Consider the following 24,571-nt stretch of genomic DNA (forward strand, 5'->3'; position numbering starts at 1 on the left):
CCACCAACAACGCAAAGTTCGGGCGTATTGCCGCAACCAGCAGCAGGCAGTGCTTATGTTTATTAATTTTATAGACATTCAACCGGGACCATCAGCAAGCTCATACATTTGGCAAGTTTGTGCCCCGATGATGGGGTCCAGCCAGTGCAGGGAATTCGCGTCAAATTCCCCCGGTCGGATGGCTTCATTGCGCGAAACAGCATTTTTTCTTGATGCTTTTTATTATTACTATTATTGTTTGCAACCCCTGCTGTACTCACCACTGGCCAGTCACCCACCCCCGGGTGACTCGTCATCGTCACCTTTGGGTGGTTCGCCCGGCTCGGTTAGTATTCCGTTCCGGACGCCTAATGAAACACGTGTTAAACATGACATTGGCAAACGAACGGGGTACCCGTAGGCATCCTTGCAGGGCCGCAGCATCCTTTCGCCCGCACTGCCGTGTGGAGGCCGCGCAATTAGAACGCGGTGGAACGCGCGAAGAAATGACTGTTTTGTCGTCTTTCAACGTCATAATTAGGGCTTGGATGTGCGCCCGGTGCGCGAGGGTTTTAATTATTTGATTTCGAGTTCGGCGACGAGCGACACACGTGTGATGGGGTGCTTAACTCTTAAATGCACGGGACATCTTGTTCTGTAACAAGGTGCGTTATAAAATGTTTAAAAATTCAATTTATTGGTCGATTATTTTGGATGTTCGACGACATTTTGAACGAAAAATCGGAATTTATTTTTATTTTAAAATTTTTACTTACTCCAATTTTGTACTTATTTTTCTTGTTTATTCCAGATAAGAGAGAAAGTATTTGAATAAGTATGCATCTCACTGGATACAATGACCGAGATTCGAACTCTGTCTCTCTCTCTCCCTTTTTTTCTATGTGTGATCTCTCGCGCATACCGATTACGCTATTCGGTTCAGCCGACATGCACTTCGCTAAAAAGGAACCACATTCTACAGCAAGCGCACGGAAGGGTTACGCCGCAAGTACGCCTTTTCATTCTTGAGGTACCTTCCGCCATCGGAATGTAACCGAACGCGCTGGTAATTAGTTTCTTGCTGTTAAATATTAATAAGCAACAAAAAAAAAACACAAAAAATTCCAAAGCCAATCGAAACGAGCATTTAAAAATGCGCAAAAAAAACCCATAAAAACGCGTTTTCTTTCCAACCAGAACAGGAAACGAAATGAAGCAATAATACTAAACGCACCGAGCAGCAAAAAAAAAAAAACACACACACACTCCTAACCGGTTCCGGCTGTTTCGCGAAAACATACCGTTGTCACACTGCAATCATCTTCCGGTCCGGTCGGCGGGCAAGCGCGAATGCGAATGAAATCACGAAATAATCATCCCGTTGACAAAAATAAAAGCGCAAACAGCGCACAGCCGCCGATTCACACCGCAACAGCACTACGCTATCAAATCATTCAAATCGTTCTACCATCAATTCATTTAAACATATATTGTTTCCAACTGCCATCGCGTAGCTCCCATTCATCTACGCCGGTTTCGTGTTATTAATTCATGCTTCAGGTGTTTATTTTGCATCCGAGCCTGCGAGATAAAGCAGCGCCACAACCGTCACCGCCCCCAAAAACCTTCCAAGCGCGTTTGCGCTTTTGGCTTTATTTACTTTAAACGTTAAATTTATAGTGGCAATAAATTAGGAAATTATCATGTTTTCATATTGACGTTGCTGTACCGGGCTGGTGCTCGGCTCGGTGTAAATAAATGTGTTTCTCCCGGGTTTTTTTTTTCTCAAGCTCAGGAAAGGTTTGTTCGGTGGGGAGGAGGGTGATAGATTAGACGGGATGAAAGTGAGCATCAAGCGATTGTCACATGGCACATGCTAGTGTTTGTGATTCTTCCTTCTTCTAAGTAGTGTTACAACAAAGACTAAGTTCTTCATTTAATTCTTTTTTCATTTCACTCTCGCGAGTCGCGCCAATCGATGGGAATTTCGATACATTCAGCGACGGCTAAAGCGCAATAGCACCAGACGATGGAAATCCCTGGAGGCTGGAGGCTGGAGGCTGGGTGTGGTGGTTGAAGCAGGTGGAGCAGAAACGGGACCCGGTGGCCACCGCTGGGCGGGGTGCGGTTTTCATTATTGATTTTCATTCCCATCGTGTTCGGCGTTCGTGCGCGTGCGTTCCCTGCGGGGTCGCCCGGTTCGTGTTTCACATCATTAATGTATATTTATGCGCTAGCGTTGAAATAAGACCTATCGGATCTGGCTTAGCTGCAGCGAGGATGTCGCATCCGTGGGAGGTGTTCCGATGGGGACGAAGATCCTGCTAATAGGGTAAAGGGTGCTGAAATACCTCGTGTATTGTCTGGATGCCAGGATCTCCTCTCATCTGCATATCGGCTATCGGAATGGATCGCAACCTGCTAGGAATTGTGTAACATATGAGTTTAAAAAAAACTGCATACAGATTGCTCTAAATATTCCATTCTAAGTCATCTATCGTTATCTAAACAGCTTGACAGCCTCTAGACGAGTTTTCGAAACGGTCATCGCTTAGCTACACGACCTCAAATTGATTCGTTTTCCCACATCGACACACATAAAGAATCTTCACAACCAAAACCACGGGACGCTGAAGCTGAAGTTGAATAAAACAAAAATTATATACGAACCCCAACGAGACAGCCCGGCGTGGGTGCGCATGTTTACTTGTGTCGAGGCTTTAGGTTGTTGTGGGTGGCACACGGTGACACCGGTGCACCGTGTGCTTAATTGTTTTTAGTGTCGATTTGAGTTTTCGGGGTTTATCGGCTGTATCGTCTTACGCCCCGTCCAAACCCTAACCAGAAGATGAAGAATGTCCGCTGCGGTGTGGGTTTTTCTTTTGTTTTTAGCTGTTGTCTGCCACTTCCTCTCCCCCCCCCCTAAGGGTTTTCTTTCGCCGTTTGTTTACTTAACGAGTGTGATGACCATCATCATCGTGAATGATCATGATCATGAGTTTTTGTCCCACCGGCTGATTAATGGTTCATAAATCGATCCCGTCGCCAAACCATTCGCGTGCGTGCATTTTGGGTGTCTTCCTTATCTGTTCTCTATCTGCCTCTTTTTTTTATTTTGGGGTTATTTTTCGTTGGTTCTGGTGGTTTATTCAAACGTGGGAACTTAAAGGTAGCCACCAGGGTAAGGATGTTGGACGAGCTAAGGCATTAGCACTTAAGGTTTAGAGATCGATAAAGTTATATATTGGGGTTGAAGACGTATAACATGTTTAAAAATGTAATAATTCTAAAATTTCTTGAATGTTTTAATTGGTCTTCAAGTTGATTGAGTGTTGATGTACGTTTTATTGTATTATTGTTTATTTATTCAGTATTGTTTTCTACGGATCTTTGTGAATCTTAGAATAGTTTGAGGTCTGATCTTAATTTGCATTGGTTTTAAATGTCTAGACGGGGGATGAAATCAAACGGTAATTGTAAGAACTTATATCTTAAGCTAACTAGGTATGTGATGGAGCGGTCGGTGGTGCATTGGTAGCGGCGTCAGTCCTTCACACGACAGGACCGGTCCAAAATCTCATCCGGCCCAATCCCCGGTTGCAACAAGGACTTTAGAGGAGAAGAACACTCTCTTTCTCTCTCTTCAGAGTAATCAAGAAGAGGTGACACTAGAAATACTTCAAGTATTGTGATAAACTTTGCCAATGCGGTGGAATATCCAATTTATCCGATATATTTGCAGTCCATGTTTTGAAGATTTGCATTGTTAGCGTCTTCTTCTATTTGAATATCGAAAGGTATCCCCAATAAAACAAACCTGGTAAAAAGCTCTCCAGAATTAAAGGGATAAAATAGACCTGAATAAAAAAGATCTTTACATAAGAGTAAGAAGAGTAGGTCAACTGTCTTCAAAATGTTCTTTTGCCTATTTTTCCCAGTACTCGACCACCAGTACCCGTAAGTATTTATTAAACGATAAATATTACATTCGTTCTATGGAATCGTATCACTACCAACAGTGCACTTAATAACAGAGAGTGTTGCTGCTGTAAGATGAGAGTGTAATTTGGGCATTTGAGAGAGTGAATTAATGAGAGTAGCTCCTTTTCTCATGCTTCAAAGCGATGATGGTTGAACCGAGAATTGATTTCTCGCTCTTTGAGTGCGAGTGGAGCATGCTATCAACTACGCTATAAGCGGGACCGCACAGAGCGCACGCTACTGAACGTATTTAATCCAGCCAAGAGAGGCAAAAGGATTTACGGTTCGAAGGTGAACAAGTTTGCTTGCTGCTACTGCTCGAAAAAGAAAAGCGTGCAAAGCGAAGGGAAATATGATACTTTAAGATTCGACAGACCAGATTTAAGATTCCGCTCTATTGTTATCGCTCATTATTGTTTGCTTTGCACCGTGAGCCCTTTTTTCTGTGTGTGTTGCAGGGCATTTTTCGTTCTGCTCGGGCGTGTAAGCTGACCGTGTGTGATTGTACCGATGTAATAAATGAGGGATGGAAAATTTGTCGCTTGCTGTATGTATACACACTCCGCCTGTTTAATAAAAACTAAAACCTCCCCACACACAGGCTGATATAGAGGGTTGAAAGTCTCGATAAAACAAACAACATCAACAACGCGCTGTTCGTTTCAGGAGCGTTATCCTTTTGTTTTGTTTTTTTTTTCATGCTGAGTTTTTGGATCAAACACAAGTTGCACGATTCGCGGAGAGAGAGAGTGAGCCAGAGAAGGTTGGAACAGTGCCAGCATACACACATCCCTTACCTGCCATATCAAATTGCAGTTTGCTGATTTAAAATGAACTTCGCGTCGAATAATGGCAGGTCCGCATGACGTTGACGTGCCCGGGGTTTTGTGGAATGGTTTACGGCTCCGTCTCCGCACCGTTCGGCTCGAATTTGCGTTTTTCTTGCCTCGCAGTGACGTCGTGTTCCGGTGCTGGAAGAAGCTGTTGCCGCACAGGCAGTGGAACGCGCGCCACACGCGGACGAATATGGGCGAAAGTGCGTGTTAACATTGTTCGCTTTCCGATTAAGCATTTTATTGGTGGAGGATAACAATTTTGTAGCTGTTGTGCGTTGTGTATTTTTTTTGTTGGTGGTTTATCGTCTACATATTAGCGCAAAACGTAGACACCGAAACTCCCGGTGGAACATCTTCTTGATTCTGGCCGTTGTCTACCCCGGTGTTGTGGACACCTTTCACCGGTTTTTGAATATCGAATTTTAATCGAACCACTCCGATTAGGCGCGCGTATACTGATACCTGCTGCGCATTTCTCTCTCCCTCTCTCCTTCTCTCTCTCTCTCTCCCTCCCTTCCAATGGTTCATTGGGAACTTACACTTTTGTTAGGTGGTTTTTTTTTCTTCTCCTATTCGGAGTTAGCAAACGGCACAGCCTAACGCCTTTTTGGACGCACACGGCTGCACGGGAGAAGCACGAGAAATTATGAGCCCAATAATCGTAAATTGGTTTGTACGGCCGTTGAAGCTGTCAGCGTTTATTGCGGCACGTCGGACGCTCGGATCGTCTTCAACCCCGTGCAGACGGTTATTAGCCCGTCCGATTATAATATTGCATTTCGAAAAGGTACCTGTTGGGTGTTGTCCACAAACACGCGCGGGCTCGCACATGCTCGTCTACGCACGGTATGAGAATTATTTTGGTTTTGTCGTTGGCTTCGTGCAGTTCGCAACGATAACGGACGCCGATAAGCGGTGTTGACAGTGGCGGAAAAAATGAACAAATGAAACGGAACGAAAACAAACCCCCACAGCCACAAGGAATGGCAGCAAAAATGACACCAAATCAACGGAAAACCATCAAACCTGATGGTTTAAATGTTTTCAAACAAAACATTTGCGCGGAGCACGATTTCGGGCAGACAAAAGCGGATAATTATCGGGAATGGGTTGTGTTATTTTTGATTTGTAATTTTTTGTTTTGTTTTGTTTGTGGTTTCACAACAACTGCACACTGTTTGTTTTGTGGTGGATTTTGACACTTTGTTTCACTTGTTTGAGGGGGGTGAAAGGAAAATTCGCACCCCCGCACACACGAGCAGGAACACTTGGCCTGGGATGGTATGAGAATAAGCTCAATTCGGCTTTTTCTGATGCAGTTCGATGCTTTTCACCGTTGAATGATTGTTGGTGTGCTATTCGCGATGTTTTAATCCGACATCACATGATGTGCTGAAGCTGTGATGCACTTGCGACATTTTCTTTCTCCGCGGAAATTTCAAACCATTATCCTGCATTTCTTGATCCTTTTTTCTGCACTGAAAAAAAGGGGTATTGAATCGTTTATTTTAAATGTAAATTGTTTACCGCTTTTTTTGTCTACTTCCTTATCTTTCCTTTGGACATGAGATTGTGAATTTCACAACCGATGTGTCCAACTTGGTGCGTGCTGGTGCTACTGTACCGTCGGTTGCGATAGCGTCCCTTTTTTTCTTCTACAACGTAACCTTACATGCTAGTAGATTTTATTCGGTTTTGTTTAGCGTATTGCGACCAAGACCCTAGGATTGCTGGTTGTACTCACAGTATTATCCACGTTGAACCATGCAAACACTTGCCTGCAGCGACCCCGGTTGGTGCTGGGAACGCTTTGGCCTGGATAAAAGGAACGTAAGCCATAAAAGAGATTCGTTTCTGCCGCTTTTGAGCAACTCCTGTCGAATTGTTCTGGGTGTGTGCTTTTGCTTGCTATGCTTCGGCTTGGTTTATAATTTGTTTAAAACCCTGTTGAACGTCAGATGCAACTGAGGCAGCTTAGTAGTGTATAAATACCTTCCGTTTCTTCTGCTGCCGACTTACTCGGGTCTACGAATACTTTGGAAACAAGGATGAGCTAACGAATTCGCATTTGGCGGTGGTACTCAACTCCTACCTCCCGTAAACATCCAATTTTGTTTAGTAGATTAAAACACCTTTTAAGATATAAGTTATCGACGAATTAGCTTAGTGTGTATAGTATACGCGCATAATAATTTAGTACCTCGCTAGAGTTAGTAGTACATACGGCTCTCTCTCTCTCTCTCTATTATTCTCGCATTATTCTCATGCTTCTTAGTGCCCACTGGATAGGTGAGACGAGTTGAGGCATGCTTTTGCACCGGTCCCATTCTTCTTGCTTAGCCTAGTGCTTAGCCCTACAACCCACTCCACCCTACAGCTCCTCGAGGCATCGCGAATTCGTCAGCATGATCCGCGTCAACCGCCATACCTGCTTCGATGCGTTCTCGAGCGCACCGGGCGATTTGCCCTTGAACAGGTCCATGTTTGGCAGGAAGTAGTGCGGACACCGGCGACACTGCAGGCAGGAGATCAGCTGCAGAAAGATCCCGTTGATGCGGTCACCCATGCAGTTCTCGTCCCATTCCATCTCGCGCGGATGCTTTTCGCACTCGTACAGCAGCAGCGTCTTCATCACGTAGGAGGTGACCGGGTTGCCGGGCAGATCGAGATGCCGGTCGCGCAACGTTTTCAGGATGCTGAGGCAACGCCTTCGGCAACCACCTGGCGGGAAATTGGAAACCACGTACATTAGGGGATTAGTGCTGTGATTGTACGCCGTTTTTCTGTGTCTATGCAGTAATTGAGATAAAAAATGTAATAGCAAGATTGCAACAATATTAAACTATTAGAGAGTCAGAGATCCTACACCTGAGATCCTGATACTTCAAGATATTCACTATAAGACAACTTAAACATACAAATGGGAGAATCAGTTGATATAGTTTGATGGTTATTCAAATCAATCAAAGTATAAATCTATATCTTAAACTGCTTAAAAAGGTAGCTTGTATTGCGTTTTTTGACAACTTTACCAACGCTCCTCAGGAATTAGTCGACAGATCTATAACCTCACAATTCCTCTCGCCACAAACTAAAGGCAAACACAAACTCTGGGCAATAAATCTTGCTAACGCTCCTAGCACGCATTCGCGTAACCCATTCCGAAACTATCTCAAACCTATCCATCCAGCTACTATCTGCGGTTGTCGGATGCGCTGCCTTTGAGCAGGGTAACGATAATGCGCTGCGGATATCTTAATGTGGATACGAACGTTAACCGCGTAACGACGGGAGCAGTGCCTTTAAACGATCGCGTTTCAGTCATCGTGTATGCTTTAATGTCGATATTAAGACGCATTAACTTGAACTAGTTCTGGTGCGTGTATGCGATATGGAAGGCGTTCCGTAAAGGTTCCTTGTGCAATTGATGGTCTACATCCATTAGTGGAGGTTAATCTCAGATGGTTTGTTTTTAGATGTTGATCTAGCGATGCGTTATTATCTGTTTTATGAGTTGTATGTTATTTGTTGCCGCTCTCGAAGGTGATGCGTTTAGGAGGAACATACAAAAGGGTAGTTAACTGATCTTTGAGAATACCCCAAAAATTGCTTTAAGTTATCTAACTAAGAAAAAGGTCTTTCGTGCTGGTTGGCTTCAATAAATCCCATCTACAGTAACTCACCTTGTAGCAGTTTGTTTTCGGCTTCGGTAAAGCTGAGCACCCAGGCATCGCCCTCCATCGCCGAATTCTTCCCCTGCAGTGCGATACACTCCTTCGACAGCATGTCGAACCCCTCCGTCTTCACCTCGGACACGATGTTCGGATGGGGCCACGGTATCTGTGGCAGGGGCCAGTGCGATGCGGACCGTGGCCAGAGGCCGGCACACTTGAAGGCGGGCGTTATTTGCACAATAATACGCTCCCGAATACGCAACTTCACCTCGGTCGTGTCGGCAATCATTTTCACCGAATCGCGGTACGAACACTTATCACAGGCTTGGGCGACGAGCGTCTGGAACCGGGACCGGATCTTCCGGGCGGACAGGTAGCCGGACGCGGTTATGAACTCGACCCACAGCGACATGGAGCGCTTGCGGCCGTCGCTCAGCTTCAGCACGGCACAGCCGGGCAGTGTGCCGTCGTCGACAAAGTTCAGCACACCCATTTGGTTGAGGTAGATGATGATTTCGAACTCCGTCGGCGACACGACCTCGAGCCCATCGTACCGGCCGTTGTAATCGTTGAGCGAGGAGATGAAGCGCGGTTCCTGCACCTCAACCTCCTTCAGCACGTCCTGCACCACCCGGCACACCTCCTGGATGGTTTTGTGTATCTGTGCCTTGCGGGCCTGCACCCGGTCGGCGCAGTACTTGTTCATCTGGTAGATAAGCTTCGACTGGACCGCTATCATCTCGGGCGGGACGAGCATTTTGGCAGGTTGAAAGCACTACGGAACGACGGTAGCACTAAAGCGACCACAATTTGGTAGATCACCGCACTACGGTGGCGGTATGATGCCTCTGTCACCTCTTAACCTAAGAACACCCGTCGAATGTTCGGACGAGATCGGGGCAGACAGCAACACATCGATGCTGCAGCGCGTTCGGTTGATAGGTTTGATTGGAGGGTTTGATACTGCAGTTGACACGACTCCTGCACTGACACCCACCCTACTGCAGTCACCGGCACTCGCTTGGGTCTGTGCGATCCACTCCACCCCCAAACACTTTCTGTCGATTTTGACCCCACCCGACAACAACACTTCCCGGTTGGGCACTGTTTTGCTTTGTTTTTTTTTTTTTTAGGATCTTCTCCACGCCACGCAAACAGGAAAAATAGACACCCAAAACACTTGTGCACTGCTCGTGGTTTTGCTTCCCCAAACACCAAACCCGAGGCAACAGATCCGGAGATGCGTTAAAAACCAAACTGTGTCCGCAACTGTCGACTCATCACTGTTTCCTTTCCAGCACGGGCCCCAAACAACGGCGGCGCAACGGTGCAGAGTACCGACGGAATTTCGACGACCCTGCGTACCCGGCAACTACTCGAACGTTACTGACCGATGTTTGCCGTTCGTTGCGGTTGCGTGCGGCGAAAAAACGGGGTCGCGCCGTACGGTTCGCGGTCGCGGTCTCCGATTCGTGGACGAGCTACGCATCGACCCGATGCGTGTGTGAGTTTGTGCTAGTGCTAAAGGATATCCGTTCGGTGTTCATTCCGTCGTTTAGACCACGCCCACTTCGAGCGCTGCAATGCGTTTTCTTCCACCATCGCATTGCGTGCACAACACCAACCCCACGCTTGGAGGGGTTTAGTGCGATAGAGGGGTGTGCACGGATACAGATGAACCCACCACTACGAACGAGGCGACAATACAGCGATTGATAAGTTTCGTCACCATCGAGAATCGTGTTATTCATTCGGAATACCGGGGAACTCTTGATTCTCTGCCTTCCGAAAACGGCACGGTAAACCCTGGGCCGCTGACTACATCAATGTGATACGCACTGTAATTATCCGCAATAGACCACACCGGAACGCGACTGATACAGATGAACTCTTCCCGTCGTTGGGGAGACTTTTGATTCCCTACCCATTCCCCTGGCAGTGAACGGATGCTGGAGGCTGAAGAGTCATCCGGGAAACACCCCGCCATATGAAGTTGACGGAATCGAGTGGAGGGGGGAAAGAAAGACAAATAAAACTGATCTGATCCAGCCTTTCAAACTCTTTGGACGGTTGGAACGTTTCGTCCGGTTGGTAATGCCGCAAAGGGAAAGGCACGGAAACGGTAGCGAACTTTAAGGAGATGTTAAAGAGGGCGAGATAAAACTTGAATAAAGTGTTGATGATGACGATTTTGTATGTTTTTGTTGCTGTTGCTGTTGTTTTGTTTGCTTCTCCTCGCTGTTACCAGTTGCTCTACTGCTTCTGATCGTTTCCACCAGCTGGAAATGGAGTGGAGTGGGTTTGGGATCTTTCTCACCACATTTCTACCCCTAAAAACCGTGCCCGTGTGGGACGAACTGGGCATGGGGATATTTCGTTTGAGTGAACGATACTGACCGCACGCGCGCTACTGCTTTTTTATCTGTTTGCACTGTGTGTGCGCCGGTATTCCTTGTCCTCTTCCTAGCCAGCCGAACATCACCGCGTTTCCGTGCTCTTACAGGGACCTTTCGGACCAACACACTAAATCCTGCTTTATATGGCACATTTACAAGAAAATTATGGCTACATTTTACTGCTCCGGTTGTTCCCCGGAAGCAAACGAAGAAATAATTTCATGAAGCCACCCTCTCCTCGAACGTCCTTACATACTACAACATTTATAGCCTGACGTGTGTGTGTGTGTATTTTTTTTGCTTGACTTAGTCTTTCCTGGTTATTTCCACATGCGCTCCATCCCATTGCCACACAAAAAGGATTTATTGCTGTTGCGTGCGCTCCCCATATACCAAAAAAAAAAACATGTCTGCCATGTTGGGATTTTTTTTTGTTTCTTGGGGAGACTAAACGAAGGGCGATAAAGCACACCGACCGGGTCCGGAACCCTCCCACATGGTACGGCCGAGCGAACCAATCCAAACGCTGCAAACTCCACTAAAAGGCGGTAAAGGCGAACCGAAATTAAACTATCATAATTGCCGCCCTCAATTAAGATCATCTCACCCGGTGGAGTTGCGTTTATCTGGTGCTGGTAGGGATCCGATCGTAAGATGACGGACGCGGACGTAGAATTGGACCATAAAACCTTCCCATCGCGTTAGATGGGCGAAGCAGTAAATGCCAGCACATTGGCATCTGGCAATATCGTGTCGTAAATGGGTAAAACAATCGCGATGAAAATAGAACCGCATTTGGGCTGATTAGTGGTGGAAGGAATTTACGACATGTATGTCATTTAATTCCACACTCGAATCTGAGTGTCTCGTCAATGTTTAAATATAAGAAATAACAAGTTTTTGGTGTATCATTAATGTACAATTGTTACCATAAAACTATCTCTTTGGATCCGTAAAATACCTTATTCGGACATGAAGAGCTCAGCAGTCAATGGAAATGTACCGATAACATACCGAAGGATGTGAATCAAATCTCATTAGGGTATGGATATGTAGTGAGATGTTTGGTAGGTAATTTTATGTCGTACAGAGGGAGTTCCAGATGTCGTCTAGACTAGTGATTGGGAAACCTGGATTCCTTAACTCTTCGAAGCCGAAAAATCGGATTCAACTTCGAAAGACTACCGGAGTTGACTCCGGATTTGACTCCCTGATAACTCCGCAAGCAACTCCGGGTTTGATACCTTGCATTTAACATCGAAGTTATCGGTGTTTACTCCGGAGTTCTCTGATGAATTCTGATGATATCTTCAGTGTTTACTCTTAGTTATTCCGGAGCCCATTCCGAAGTCGATACAGCAATCAACGCTGAAGTCTGCAGCGGATTTGATACCGGATATCTTGAAGATTCATGCAAACCAACGTTTTTACAGGAATAATAATGACACATGAAAAAATGGATATTACCCAATTCTTGACTAGACCTAGACCTTATATGAAGGATTGACCAACCACATCCACGCTTAGACCTGAGAATAACAACCGATAATATTGTAGTTTAACTAAAAATGAAACCAACCTTTCTCGCTGGGTAATATTCGGGGAGATGCGTGGCACGACCTCCAACAAGTAACACGGCCATGGTAACTGGAACTGCGCGATGGTCAATGATGTCGTGATCGTATCATCTGGTGTGCAGAAGAGCAGTAGAAAGAGGTGTATGAGGAAACGTACAAGGCAAAAACAAAACAAACCCCAGGAAAAGATCCTACTCACCGAGAAATCGATCGTGATGATCTTTCCATTTCGGACAGGGCTCTCGTCTCTCGGGCTGGTTATGTGAGGTGAGCCTGTATACAAAAAAAAAAAAACACAAAACCGGAGTAACCCACGGGCCCCGTTGAGAGACGAAGCGAAAGTATCAAATTTCATCCAATTAATAGACACCAGCAGCTCCAGAGGTAACTGGCAGGGAAGGCTTATAAAAACCGGAGCGAAGGTGAACGGGCAGAACGTGAACAAGCGAAACGTTGACAGAATGATTCTGTAGCAGGCAATAGTGCGTCTTGGAACGAATCTTTGGAGCAGTTGTGGGGGACGGGAGGGCTCATGCTGTTTCTAACAAAGGGAAACAGCATCGAGACGCATCAAAACTAGCCGGTTACGGTGTAACTCCCCCGCGCCGTATCCAAACTACACGAAACATACACGAGAAACGAAAAAAAAAAAACGACGACAACCACCGGACAGCAAACTCGGAAGGTATGCCAACCTACAAGACCAACCAACGCACCCGACGACGGAATGCCCCCACAATCTTGATGGCAGTCCCCAGAACGCGCAAGGCGCCTGCACCCCGTGGCTTTCTGTCTAACGATTTCTCGTGGCATTTCTGGCAGACTTCGACCGTGGACCACCGGCCACTTACCTGGGCGCTCCGTTATGCACACCGGCCATGATGTCAAACGCACGGTACGTCTATTACACTATTTCAATCGCCAGCGCTCAAACGTCAATTAATGGGTAATTTATTTATACGACAATAGTGCACAAGTTTGTAGTGCGCATGGGCGACAAAGTGTTTGTGGCAAATGTCACTACGATGCACACTAAGACTGTCAAGAGTGGTCGGCCGGATTGCTATCCTCCGTTTGGCAGGCTCGTGGAGTTGGAGCTGTACAGGAGAGTTAGTTTGAGTGAATCAGAATCCATCTCCCCTGGTTAACTCCCATCCGACTCGTGCCCAACAAGCAAAAAGGATGGGAGAAGAGACGGTAAAAGAGAGAGAGAGAGAAAGAGGAGGAGAGCTCGCGTAGCAAGAGAGCTAGATAATTTATTAAATATAAATAAATGGGACACTCGCTTATTAATCATATCCACCACACTATCGTTCGCAGCCGGTTCGTGTTTGCTTCGTCGCATCGCATCGTGGAGTCGTCGTCGTCGGATTTTTCGGATGATTTGTTTAGACCGCGCACATACTCATCCCGGTCCCGGTTTCGGATCACCACCGAGGTGGTAATCTTTTGCCGGCAAAAGGTGTTTGCCTATCCTGTGATGTAAAAAATCGATCACTTCCAAGTGTTTAGCTTCTTTACGGTTCCCGTACGGTTTCGCTTTGTTTCGATCGTTGTTTTTTTTTTCTACCTTCCCGCAACTTTTATCGCTTGGCTTTGGCCCGTTGCACACACGTTTTTTCGAAGGCTTTTTTTTTTGTTCGTCTGCCATTTGACAGCCACCGCAGCTGGACCGCTAGGGAGCGGCAGGAACGAGTACGCGAGTGAAAAACGCGCGACATCGAAAACACATTACGCCGGTGGTAAGCGAACCGAGCGGTGCTATCGGTCGGAAATAATCAGGCCCCGCTTGATGGAACCTGCCACCGTCGATACGTACACTGCGGAGATGGATTGGGAATGCCAGAATCATCACGGGCGTTTGCCTGCAGCGAACGGCTTGCGGGGCTTTATTTTCCGTGGCATGACCGATAAATAAACATTCCATTCGGAAACGGAACGCGCAGCAGTAATGGATCAAATGTGGACATTAATCAAGCAAGCGCAGGCATGCGGCGGGTTTTGGGTACGCGGCACCGGCACGGATTTAGGACCAATGAGTTATTTGTTTCGTGTGCGACTGCTCCAACGAGGTGACGGTAAGGAAAAGAACTTGTAGGGACGATCACAACCGAAACATCGTGGCCAAACCGGTGCCAAATTCATCATAATCGATACTTAAGTGTTGAACCCGCACGTATAAACGGCGGTCCAGCAGCGCGCTAGTAGCTTAGTGTGCGAAATGTCATTCTCTCGAATCTACCGTTCCTTGATAGATTAAGCTGTTGTTTGTTGTTGTGTGTGCTCCAACTTATTTCGCCGCTTCATTTTCCGCCTTTTATTCACCCATCTGACAGCTGTATTGAAAGTGCATCATTATAATATTAGTGCACAAAATGCACGAGGAGTTCCTGCCAAGCCAATTGCAGCTCTAAGCAGTGGGAAATAATTGGTGGGAAACGTTGCCCAATTTTGTCCGAATAGTGGCGCTAACTCGTCAAAGAAAAAAAGAAAGAAAAACAGCTGCCCCAAACCTGACTTTGGGTGTATTTGGTGCTCGGGTTAAGCAGCGGATAAGTGAGTTCAGCGCATCGCATGCGCCTATTAGCAGCAAGACAGACGCTTCCCGGTTGTTCGTGCATACAGCACGTATGCAGATGTCTGGTGTGTGTGTGTTATCCGTTGGTTTCGTTATTAGATGCTTGATCTTGCCTTTCTTCATCCTCTATTACCGGGCCATCGATCATCTGCTCGTTAGGGTGAATGGGGTTCTGGGTTCGGTAAATCATAAACCTGTAACCGCAACAGTTTCGGTAGCATCGGTATATTCAATTGGTCCCAAAAGTACACACTCGTTTGCCACTTGTTGTGGATACCCGGTGCCTGATCAAACACCCATCACGCACTGCGGATAGGGTGGCGGGTGCGCTGATTGGCATCGGTGGCCTCACCCCACATATCCCGCATCTTCCACAACCCCCGGGTGTGTATACATTTAAGTACATGCCACTTTTCAAAAATTACCCAATTTCCGCAGACCTGTTGAAAGCAAATAATGTAATTATGTTCGTAAATGCAGACGAAGAAGCGAGCAAACAAAAAAACAAAATCCCAAGCTCACCTCATGCGCTTCTTCGTGCTACCTACGGGCCCCGCAGAGCAATTACGTCCGGTACACACCCTATACGCACTTGCAGTTGGAGCATCTCAAAAATCTGTTTTGCAAACAGCTCTGGCACAGAAATGTACTCCTGCACGGTGCAGGCGCACTGCTTGGAGCTGTTTATTTTGAGGGGTTCCAATTTCCCAACGCCACTCCGCCCGTTCCGTGCTCAGGAAATGTCTTACGCCGGGAACGCCAACTAGAATGCAATGGTTTCACTACCCATGAAGGCTTCCAAACATTCTGGACGACCAATAACCTTTGGAAGCAATGTGTTAGTAGCGTTGCGGAGTGTCCCGGAGTCTGTTACGTCCGTGCAATTTTATACCGTTCCGTTTCCCTAAAGCCACCGCCACATGGTGGATGGGCTGTGTAGCGAAATTTCACCGTCTTATCTTGCGGCTTTCCCCCAACAAGAAGCACCAAGAAGAAGGTTGAGCTTTGTGTTACATAAAAACAAACAGCAACCTCATTGCTGAAGGTGCTTTTGGAGCAGTGTTTTTTTCTGGAGCTCTGTAATATTGTTGAATGTGTTGGATTTTCATCCCATATTTCTTCTTTTTTTAGGAAAAGGGTTTTAAAAATTTGTGTTAGCTGTGACATATATGGCAGATGTAGGTTTGAGGATCGATTAAGATAACAATAAAATACAAGTAGAAGCGAGAACCAAGCAAAGGGAAAATGAGGTGGAACATAAAAAAAGAGAAAAACGCACAAGATGAAGTAATTAACCGCATGAGATGAATCTCATTTTCCGGCCAACTTGTGACAGAGGCCGCCCAAAGTATAGGGAAGCATAGCTCCAGTATAATCTGCTTTTGGGGTAGCGATGAGCGGGAGACCTCTGCCTTTTGCTGGAAGGCAACTGACGGCCGTGCCGTCTGCCGTCTCAATTTCTCCCATGGCTCGACATGAGAAATAGGCGACAAATGTTTGCATCAATTTCAACAAACAAAGCATAAATCTTCACTCTGCCATCCATTTGTAACCGATTCCGGGAACCGGGATCTTTCTGGATCGCGAACACGCCAAACACTTGGCTGTGAGGAAGTGAGGGAGATAGAGAGAGAGAGAGAGAGAGAGAGAAAGAGAAAGAGAGAGAAAGAAAGAGAAAGGCAAGGGATAAGTGAGGGCCCTTGCATCCTAAAGGGTCCTAAGAATAGATCTCACAACCGACAAATGGGCTTCGGTTTACTGCTGGGAGTGGGAGTCTCCGAAAGCCAAGGTTTGGTGAAGCCATCGGAAGCAAACGGGCAAACGGGGGAATTGTAACAAAAATCTACAAGTTAATATTTTATGCCTCTAATGCTTTTTATAATCATCGTAAATATTATTTTTATTTTCTCAAGACGTCTCAGACGACTCCGGCCCCCCGACAGTCGGTCTCATAGCACGTCCCGGGGACGTGGACGTGAATGAACAAAGTGATCTGAAAAGATCGCGGGCAGACGAGCGTGGACACATTGCGTGCTGGTGCGTGTGGGAGACCGTGTGAGTGTGTGAACGATATCGGCGCCCGGCGACGACACGAACAGACCCGAGAGGCGTAGAGAAATTGATGCCCATGCCAGGAACTCGTGCAGCAAGGGAACAAATTATACACGCAGAAGGAAAAGGAAATGAAGAACAACGCACACCGAGCAAAACCCTTGACAGGAATCTAATGAATTAGAACGGCTCACGTACCGTGCCACCTTTATTTCGGTGACCGGGCGAAAACCGTCAACTTTCGACGTAAATGGCGTCATCGTGCGGTATACCACAACCGACACGTTACCTCGCCCTGCTCTGCTCCATTCTAGAACGGCAGAGAGTGAGAGATTTAAGTGAAATAATTAAAAATCTATTTCCGACGATTTATGAAATGCGATGTGGGTACGATCGTAAGATCTGAGAAGGTGGGTTCGGATAGACGCTGCGCTCGCGTACCTGCGTAATGGTAAGCTCTTTTGCAACAAATCATCTAGATAGACGCGAGGGTAAGCTCCGAACCAACCGAGATATTCATCTTGCAGCTAATGAATTATAATATCGTAGAGGTTGATATACTGTACAACTGATATGTGATATCCTGGGAGTTGAAGATGGTACGTAGACATCTTCAGACTCTCGTACAAATCGTTATCTTGTTCCCCATTAGTATTCTTTATGACATTTGCCAAAGCAGAAGTATGCATTCTGACAGCTGATGTACATGATGCTGGCTCTGAAGACATCCTTCAGAGATTTTGTCGGCATCTCGAGAATGCGTTCTTGTGGATATGCCAATGTCGTTGATCTTGTTGTTATGTCACGGGGTTTTCCGTACCATGTTTTGTGTGAAATGTGAAATACCCAGAGAAATTCTTGATGTTATATCGAAGACCTCAGGTATTTAAGGAGGTTGAAGATCTTCTGTACGCAATAGCTCCAATATCTTGGAACTCAACACAGGATTGAACATATTTGGAGCAATGAATGTAATCAATAAAGCATCAGTTTCCAACTTGGATTCCCCCAGATGACTTCGACGCTAGTATTCCCCATTTCTAGCTGCACATTCTACAGAGCGATTGCTAACGAGCTGCTAGGTGTGCCTTCCGTACCGTGGTGATAAATAAATAGGAAATAAATTGCCGTCAACGACGGTACTGTTCGCGGTCACATTAAAAACCGATCCCTGTGCTGTCAGCAGGGCTCAGTACGAGCGCAGACAAGGTGGCAGCACCGCCGGAGGTCTGACGTGCGGGCGCGGACTCTTCGCCAGAACACCGTTCCCCGGTGCGCCGGGGCACGAGTCGCGTTACAGGGCAGGATGCAACGATGTGAGAACATTTGTATCATGATTTTTATTTGAAACCTTAAATACCACTTAGGATTAAGATGTCAAAGTGGCTTAAGCGCTCCCGCGCATTTACCACCGCGTCACGGTGACTTCGGACGGTTCGGGGTGTTGCGCCGACGGTGCGCAATGTTACCGGCACTGCCCCGCGGTTTGGTTTGCGCACCGGATCGTAAGTTTTATTTTCTCATTCCCACCTTTTCCCACCGCCCGGTTCCGGCTTCCGGGGTGCTGGTCGGTATATTTGCCTGCCATGACGGTGCCACTGATTAATGGCCGTGTCGACAGCGTCATCGACCGCATTGTTTGATGGTCCGACCGGGGGTGTCCCAAACGGGCATGGGTGGAACGCTTAAAATTAAGGCTTAACGTTCGCTTCTTTTAAGTCACTTGGTTTTTCTCTCTTGCTGCGGCCACCAATACACCATCGGGGATTGAGGATTAATGCAATCATTTTAATGCCTTTTTTTAAAGCCACTGAGATGCGCTTCATCTGACTCGGTACGGGCACTGTGTCAGCGCCAGCGAGGAACCGCGGGGTAGTTCACGCAAATGGAAACGGTCCGTTGGCAAGCGACTGTTTGAGGTATGCTTTACGATCGGTTAGCGTATTGTGCCTCTACCATATCCGTTTTCGGAGGGCACAATGTCTTCCCAACAGGATCGAGATCCTGCGAACGTGCAGCGAGACCGGAGATATCAGGCTGATCTGATTCCCGTACCCGAACCTAGTCCGCATCAGGTTACGGTCGACAAACTGTCGGCTATATCGTTCATCTTTTCGAGAGTTTCCGATCGGATTGATATCGGCTTTCGGGTGTTCGATGGATCAGATTACCGGGACCGGGGACAATGTGTGGCAGGGTAATGTCAGTACAGCTCGCACAATAAAATGTGCACAGCAATGAGGACAATGTGTGGCACTCGGTTGGTACAAGCTCGCGAAACGCGAGGCACGCCCTGTGTGTGGGCTGGCACGACATTTAATAGTACGCGTGTGTGTCAACCATTTTCAACATCTGTCAAACTGCGTAAGTGTTCGCGCAACGAGTACCCGAGCCGAGTATGCAGCAATGTTTGACAGTTGGAAGCCGTGGGGACATTACCATGCCAGATATCCGCCAGTGATCCGGTAAGGGTTTTTGTTTCTCTCTCTCTCTCTCTCTCTCTCTCTCTCTCTCTCTCTCTCTCTCGATACGATACCGTCCCGTAATCGTTCGATCGCGATCGAAGTTCGAATGTCCGCGACAGATAATGAATAATAACGCCCGTGGTTTGGAAAACAGGCAACCGATTCCGGGAACCTTCCCACAGGTCCAAACGGCGACGGGAACCTGTCCGTTCGCTCGGAAATTGATCACTTAACGAAAGTTATAGATTATTTTATTTCACCAGTGACAGTTGTCCGTTTCGTAGCTGTCAACCCACGGCCCGTAACCCCGAACATGCACACCACTCCTTCCACACCACCACTTCGAACTCCCCCCTCAACACACACACACGGTCTGCTGGACCTCACCGGTTCCCTCCGCCTGATGGGTTTCCCATAAATGAGGGCTTGTTTTGCTGTCACATGTGTGTATATAAATATATAAACGAGTCCAATTAAAGGATTGACTTTGGAAGTAAATTAATTTAAACGACCAATTCAAAGCTAACAATAAAAGGTAAACAAAATACGAAAAGTTTAAATTATGGAATTATGCTAATGGTTTCTGTTTTATTTATGTTGGTAGCGTTATTTTTCCGCTTTGGTCTGTTCGTTGCGTTCGTTGCGTTTTTTTTTCGTTTCGTTCGCTTTTTTTCGGGGGTTTCCTCTCGCTCGCACACGCTAGCTGCTGGGTGCGTGCGTTAAAAGTCCCACAGACCGAGTAGCGAAGAGTCGCGGAAGATTGGTCGCGCACGTTTCGCCTTTCAACGCCGTGTTCGTCGTCGTCTGTCGTTTACTGCCAGTGAGTCACTGGACTATGAAATCCATATGGCTTGCCGTGCCTACGAAAAAGATCTGGGCGACATTTGGGACGTGTACGACGGAAAGGAAGAGCCCAGGTAAGGCGATCGAGCAAGGAGTTCGCGGCCGAGAGCCCCGGACAAACCGTTGCGACTCCGGAGCGACTCGCGATGCTGGAACGGGTTGGTAGGTTTGGAATCAAATCAACCATAAACGATGGGACACAATAACGAACCTATCAACACTACAGGCTGTGTGTTGGATTCCACCTCATCCACACCGTAGTCCGAAGAGAGGGAATTGATTTCAATCATTATCTCATTGTTATCTTACACATGGAAGCCCAAAAAACATGCTTCCCAGCCTCACCTAGGTTAGATAACTCTGCGTCCTTCACCACCGCTGCGTATGGTTGGCTGCGAGGTAGGCAGCAACAACAGCAGCCGGCTACGGGAGATGAAAAATCGAGAAAAGAATAATCTAAGACAAGCGAACCTTATCTTCATCTCATAACCTCAACGTGCCCGTACCATTCCCCGCAACGGCCGGGCACGACAGTTTTCTGTACCGGATGGGTATCCGAAGAATGCAAAGGAGACCCAAGCGAAGCGGGTTCGAAACAGCAGCAAATAAAACACGAAAAAGAAATACTTTCGAACTCGGGGAAGAGCAAAAAAGGAATAATCTTCCCCAAACCTCCTAAAACAATGCTCGCCCAGATAAAGGGACACAGCGTGTGAGATAGCGAGTGGGCAAGAAAGAGAACGAAAAGGGAGGAAAAAAAACAGGTACCATGGCAAAGCAAACAGCTCTCGTTCCATCTGACAGCTATAACTTACTTTCCTTCTGGCATTCGGTAGAACTTTTCGTTTTCAATAATTTTAATCGGTATCGGTGCGCTGAGTAAGAGTGAGTGAGTGAGTGAGTTGAAACCTTCGAGAGAGTGAATGAGTGTAAATCAGCACGAAGAGTTTTTATGACTCCTTTAACCACTCTGTTGTGCTACTCACTTGTTATTCTCACTCTCACTCTCTGTGCCGACTAGAAACTCACTCAGGAGTGAGTGAAACTGTTTCATCACTCTTTGGATTATAATCATTCTGAAAGAGTGAGTAAAACTGTTTTATCACTCCTTTTGGATTGAAATAATTCTGTACATGTGATTAACTATTCTTTATAAATTTTTAATCTATAATCACACGTACACAATTATTTGAATCCAAATTGGAGTGATAAAACACTCACTCACTCTTACTAACCCCTAAATCCTCTGGCGGGCAGTAAAATCCGAAGAGAGTGGCAAAACACGTTTGCTCACTCATCATCAGTGTTTACAATCTCAAAAGAGTGATAATACTCTTTCACTCACTCTTACAGAGTGATTATAATCTAAAGAGTGATAAAACAGTTTTACTCACTCCGGAGTGAGTTTCTAGTCGACACAGAGAGTGAGAGTGAGAGTAAAAACATTAATGCAGTGTAATATTTTGTAATGAATCTCAAAAGAGTGAGTAAAGGTTTCAAATCTTTAAACCCACTCTTTAACTCTGATTCAAATCATTGAAAAGAGTGATTATTCTCATCTCTACTTTCCCGACATACGGCTGGTCGTCCAGGAGCTATCACTTCAATATTCTACTGGAGGTCTATATGGGATAGGGGTGGGATAATAGCTATCGGTTTTAACGATTTGTCTAGTTTCTCCATCACACTCTTTCCCCCACCTTCGTGCGTGTCGCAACAACCGAGTTTTTGTACGCGCTTAAGTATATTTGATTTTTATCACAAAACAAGTCTCCTAAACAGTGGGAACGAGCCTTCGGAATAGATTGCTGCATTATTAATCTCCCTGCCGCGTGTACCGTATGTCCACGTACGCACGGGAATGTGCGCCAGATAAGAAACGAAATATCTACCGGGAAAGTACTGTAAGTGTTTGTGGTAGCCAGCCGGCTGGATTGGTCGATTTAATGATGGTCGCGTTGGTGAAGTTTTATTTTTGCACCATTTTATTAGCGAACCAGCGAATAATTAAAGGTTAACTGGGCAGAGCAACGCCCTCGGAATTCAGCACAAACGCACGGTTAATGGTGGGCGTTCGGTAATCAAATCGAGTGCATCATAAAACTTGCCCGAACCAGTCCGGAAGCGACCGCTGCGAAAGGTTGCTTGTGCATATGGCAACCTCGCACACATTAAATGTTTCGCCCCGAGTGGGAAAGTAAAAACCGAAGACATTTATTAAGCTATTAAACCTGTGTCACTCGCGGACGAACGATGGGTGTCCCGAATGGTACGCAACAACTGCGAAATGTCTGCTAGCCTCCGGATGCCCGTTGGATGCGATCGTTTATCTCGAAGCTGGTCAGAGTTTGGGGCGATATTTAACACATACTGGACCCGATCAATAATCCTGCTGATGAGTGAAATAAGAAACTTAAAGACGAGGGACAGCTACCAATTAGTCGGTACGGCCAGCGACATATGATACTGCGAGGCAGAACACAGAACACACAGAAAAAAAAAGAAAAACCAAACAAATATCGTACCCGTACGAAAATGAACATGCAAAACAGCTTATTCCCACCATCGCCCGGTACACCTCATCGAGAGTGAAGGTTTCCGAGATTTAGCTGACGGGTTAGGCGATGACCATTCGTTAGACTGGTGCGTTTGACAGATCGTCGATACTAGGGGAGGCTCCCTGTTTGGGGTCCGACCAAGACGATTCTTCTTCATCCCGTGGAAGATGTGGAGAATGTGGACCTGAAAAAAAGGAAAGGAAAACAAAGCGACGTTATCTTCAGGATATCTCATCGAAATCCGCAGCCTAATTGGAAACTATCATAGCAATAGGCCCCGGAGGCCCCTAAGGCGTGACAAGCGCGCCTCAGCTAATTATGGGAGCTATTTTCGTCTCCCCCCGATGTCGATGTCTATGGGCGGCGGGGAACAATTTCGGACGGAACCGGTCCGAACCCGTCCGGCTGCTGTGCTGCCGTACTGCCGTCGAGTCCCACTGAGTCTCGCGTCCTATCCCAGTCTTCTTGATAGTTAAAACAAAAGATCAAGTTGAATGTGGTTTAGGACCGCAGGGGGATAGAAGAATAAGGGGATCTACGGAGGCACAATACACCCCGAACAGCTACCACCAGAAACGGAACGCTCAGCTTACATGAAGGTGTCTGAGGCAGTGCGTTCACGCTTGATTTGTGATCCTGCTCGGCTGGATGCGACTTAATGAAAATCAATTAATAAAATGTGTATGGATGTACAACTACAAACCTATTCGTGGCTGATACCGTTGGAAAACCAGATGCACCAGTCCGCAGCAGATGCCTCGCCGATGGGTTTTGTGCGCCCGTGCAAGGTGAAGTCAATATGGAGCACCTCCACCTCCAAAATGGATGACGCGGCAACCTGCCCAAGCAAAGAGGGACGGTGGGGTGGGATGAGGGTTGGAACACGACCCAAGGAAAGCGAGACCGAGCGGAGAACGACAACCGTAACATGAGCAAACAAATAAATCGAAAACTTATCTAATAAAATACCGTAGTTTACGATCGTTTAATGCAAATGGCTGTAAAACAATGAGGGCCCCGTGGTAACGTTGGGCCCCGGGGTTTGGGTTTCGGGGCCCCCGGGGAAACTGGAGCCGTACTGTGACGATAACGATCAGCATCGTGCGGGGGTAAACGCGCAGCCAACTACTTCGCAGGGCTACATCGTAGACCCCGGGCACTGCTGGGGCTTTTGCATGGTCCGGAACGGGTAGGGGATGATGCGTTGGCTCGCATCGATTGAATGGACCTTGGCGTTGAGGTGAGTTGCAGTCCACGAGTCGGGAGGTTTCCGGGAGGCTCTGGAGCAGCACAAGAATGGAGCCTACAGAACACTTGTGGATGTTGATGTTTCTATTTTAAGCCAAAACGGCACAACCACAAATTATGGGTGGTGATGTATGCGACAGGTGTAGCGGTTTGGAATTTGTCAAGATAGAATTAATATGGCAGTAGGAATAGTCCCAAACCCGATGGAACTGGTAGGAAAATTTGTAAATGCGATAATGTAATAAACGCATCGACATCAGTGCATTAATTTTGATGATCCAACAACATCGACGGCACAGCATTCATCATCTTCCACAGATGTGAAAGTTCAATCGCGGTGCGTAAATTCAGCATTGAAATTGTTCGCCTTCCCAATGGAGAATC

At 46.7% G+C, this 24,571-nt stretch overlaps 1 protein-coding gene across 1 annotated transcript; it reads right to left on the reverse strand.

Moving 5' to 3' along the window:
- Window positions 1–7,167: 7,167 nt before the first annotated feature.
- LOC128307172 (protein mab-21) lies at window positions 7,168–9,227 on the reverse strand. Its single transcript, XM_053044911.1, has 2 exons — window positions 8,480–9,227; window positions 7,168–7,517 (listed from the first exon to the last, which is right to left on the reverse strand). The coding sequence occupies exons 1-2, from the start codon at window positions 9,225–9,227 to the stop codon at window positions 7,168–7,170; spliced, it is 1,098 nt and encodes a 365-aa protein (XP_052900871.1).
- Window positions 9,228–24,571: the final 15,344 nt, after the last annotated feature.

This window comes from Anopheles moucheti, chromosome X (assembly GCF_943734755.1).
Source record: "Anopheles moucheti chromosome X, idAnoMoucSN_F20_07, whole genome shotgun sequence".
In the NCBI taxonomy this organism is placed as follows: domain Eukaryota; kingdom Metazoa; phylum Arthropoda; class Insecta; order Diptera; family Culicidae; genus Anopheles; species Anopheles moucheti.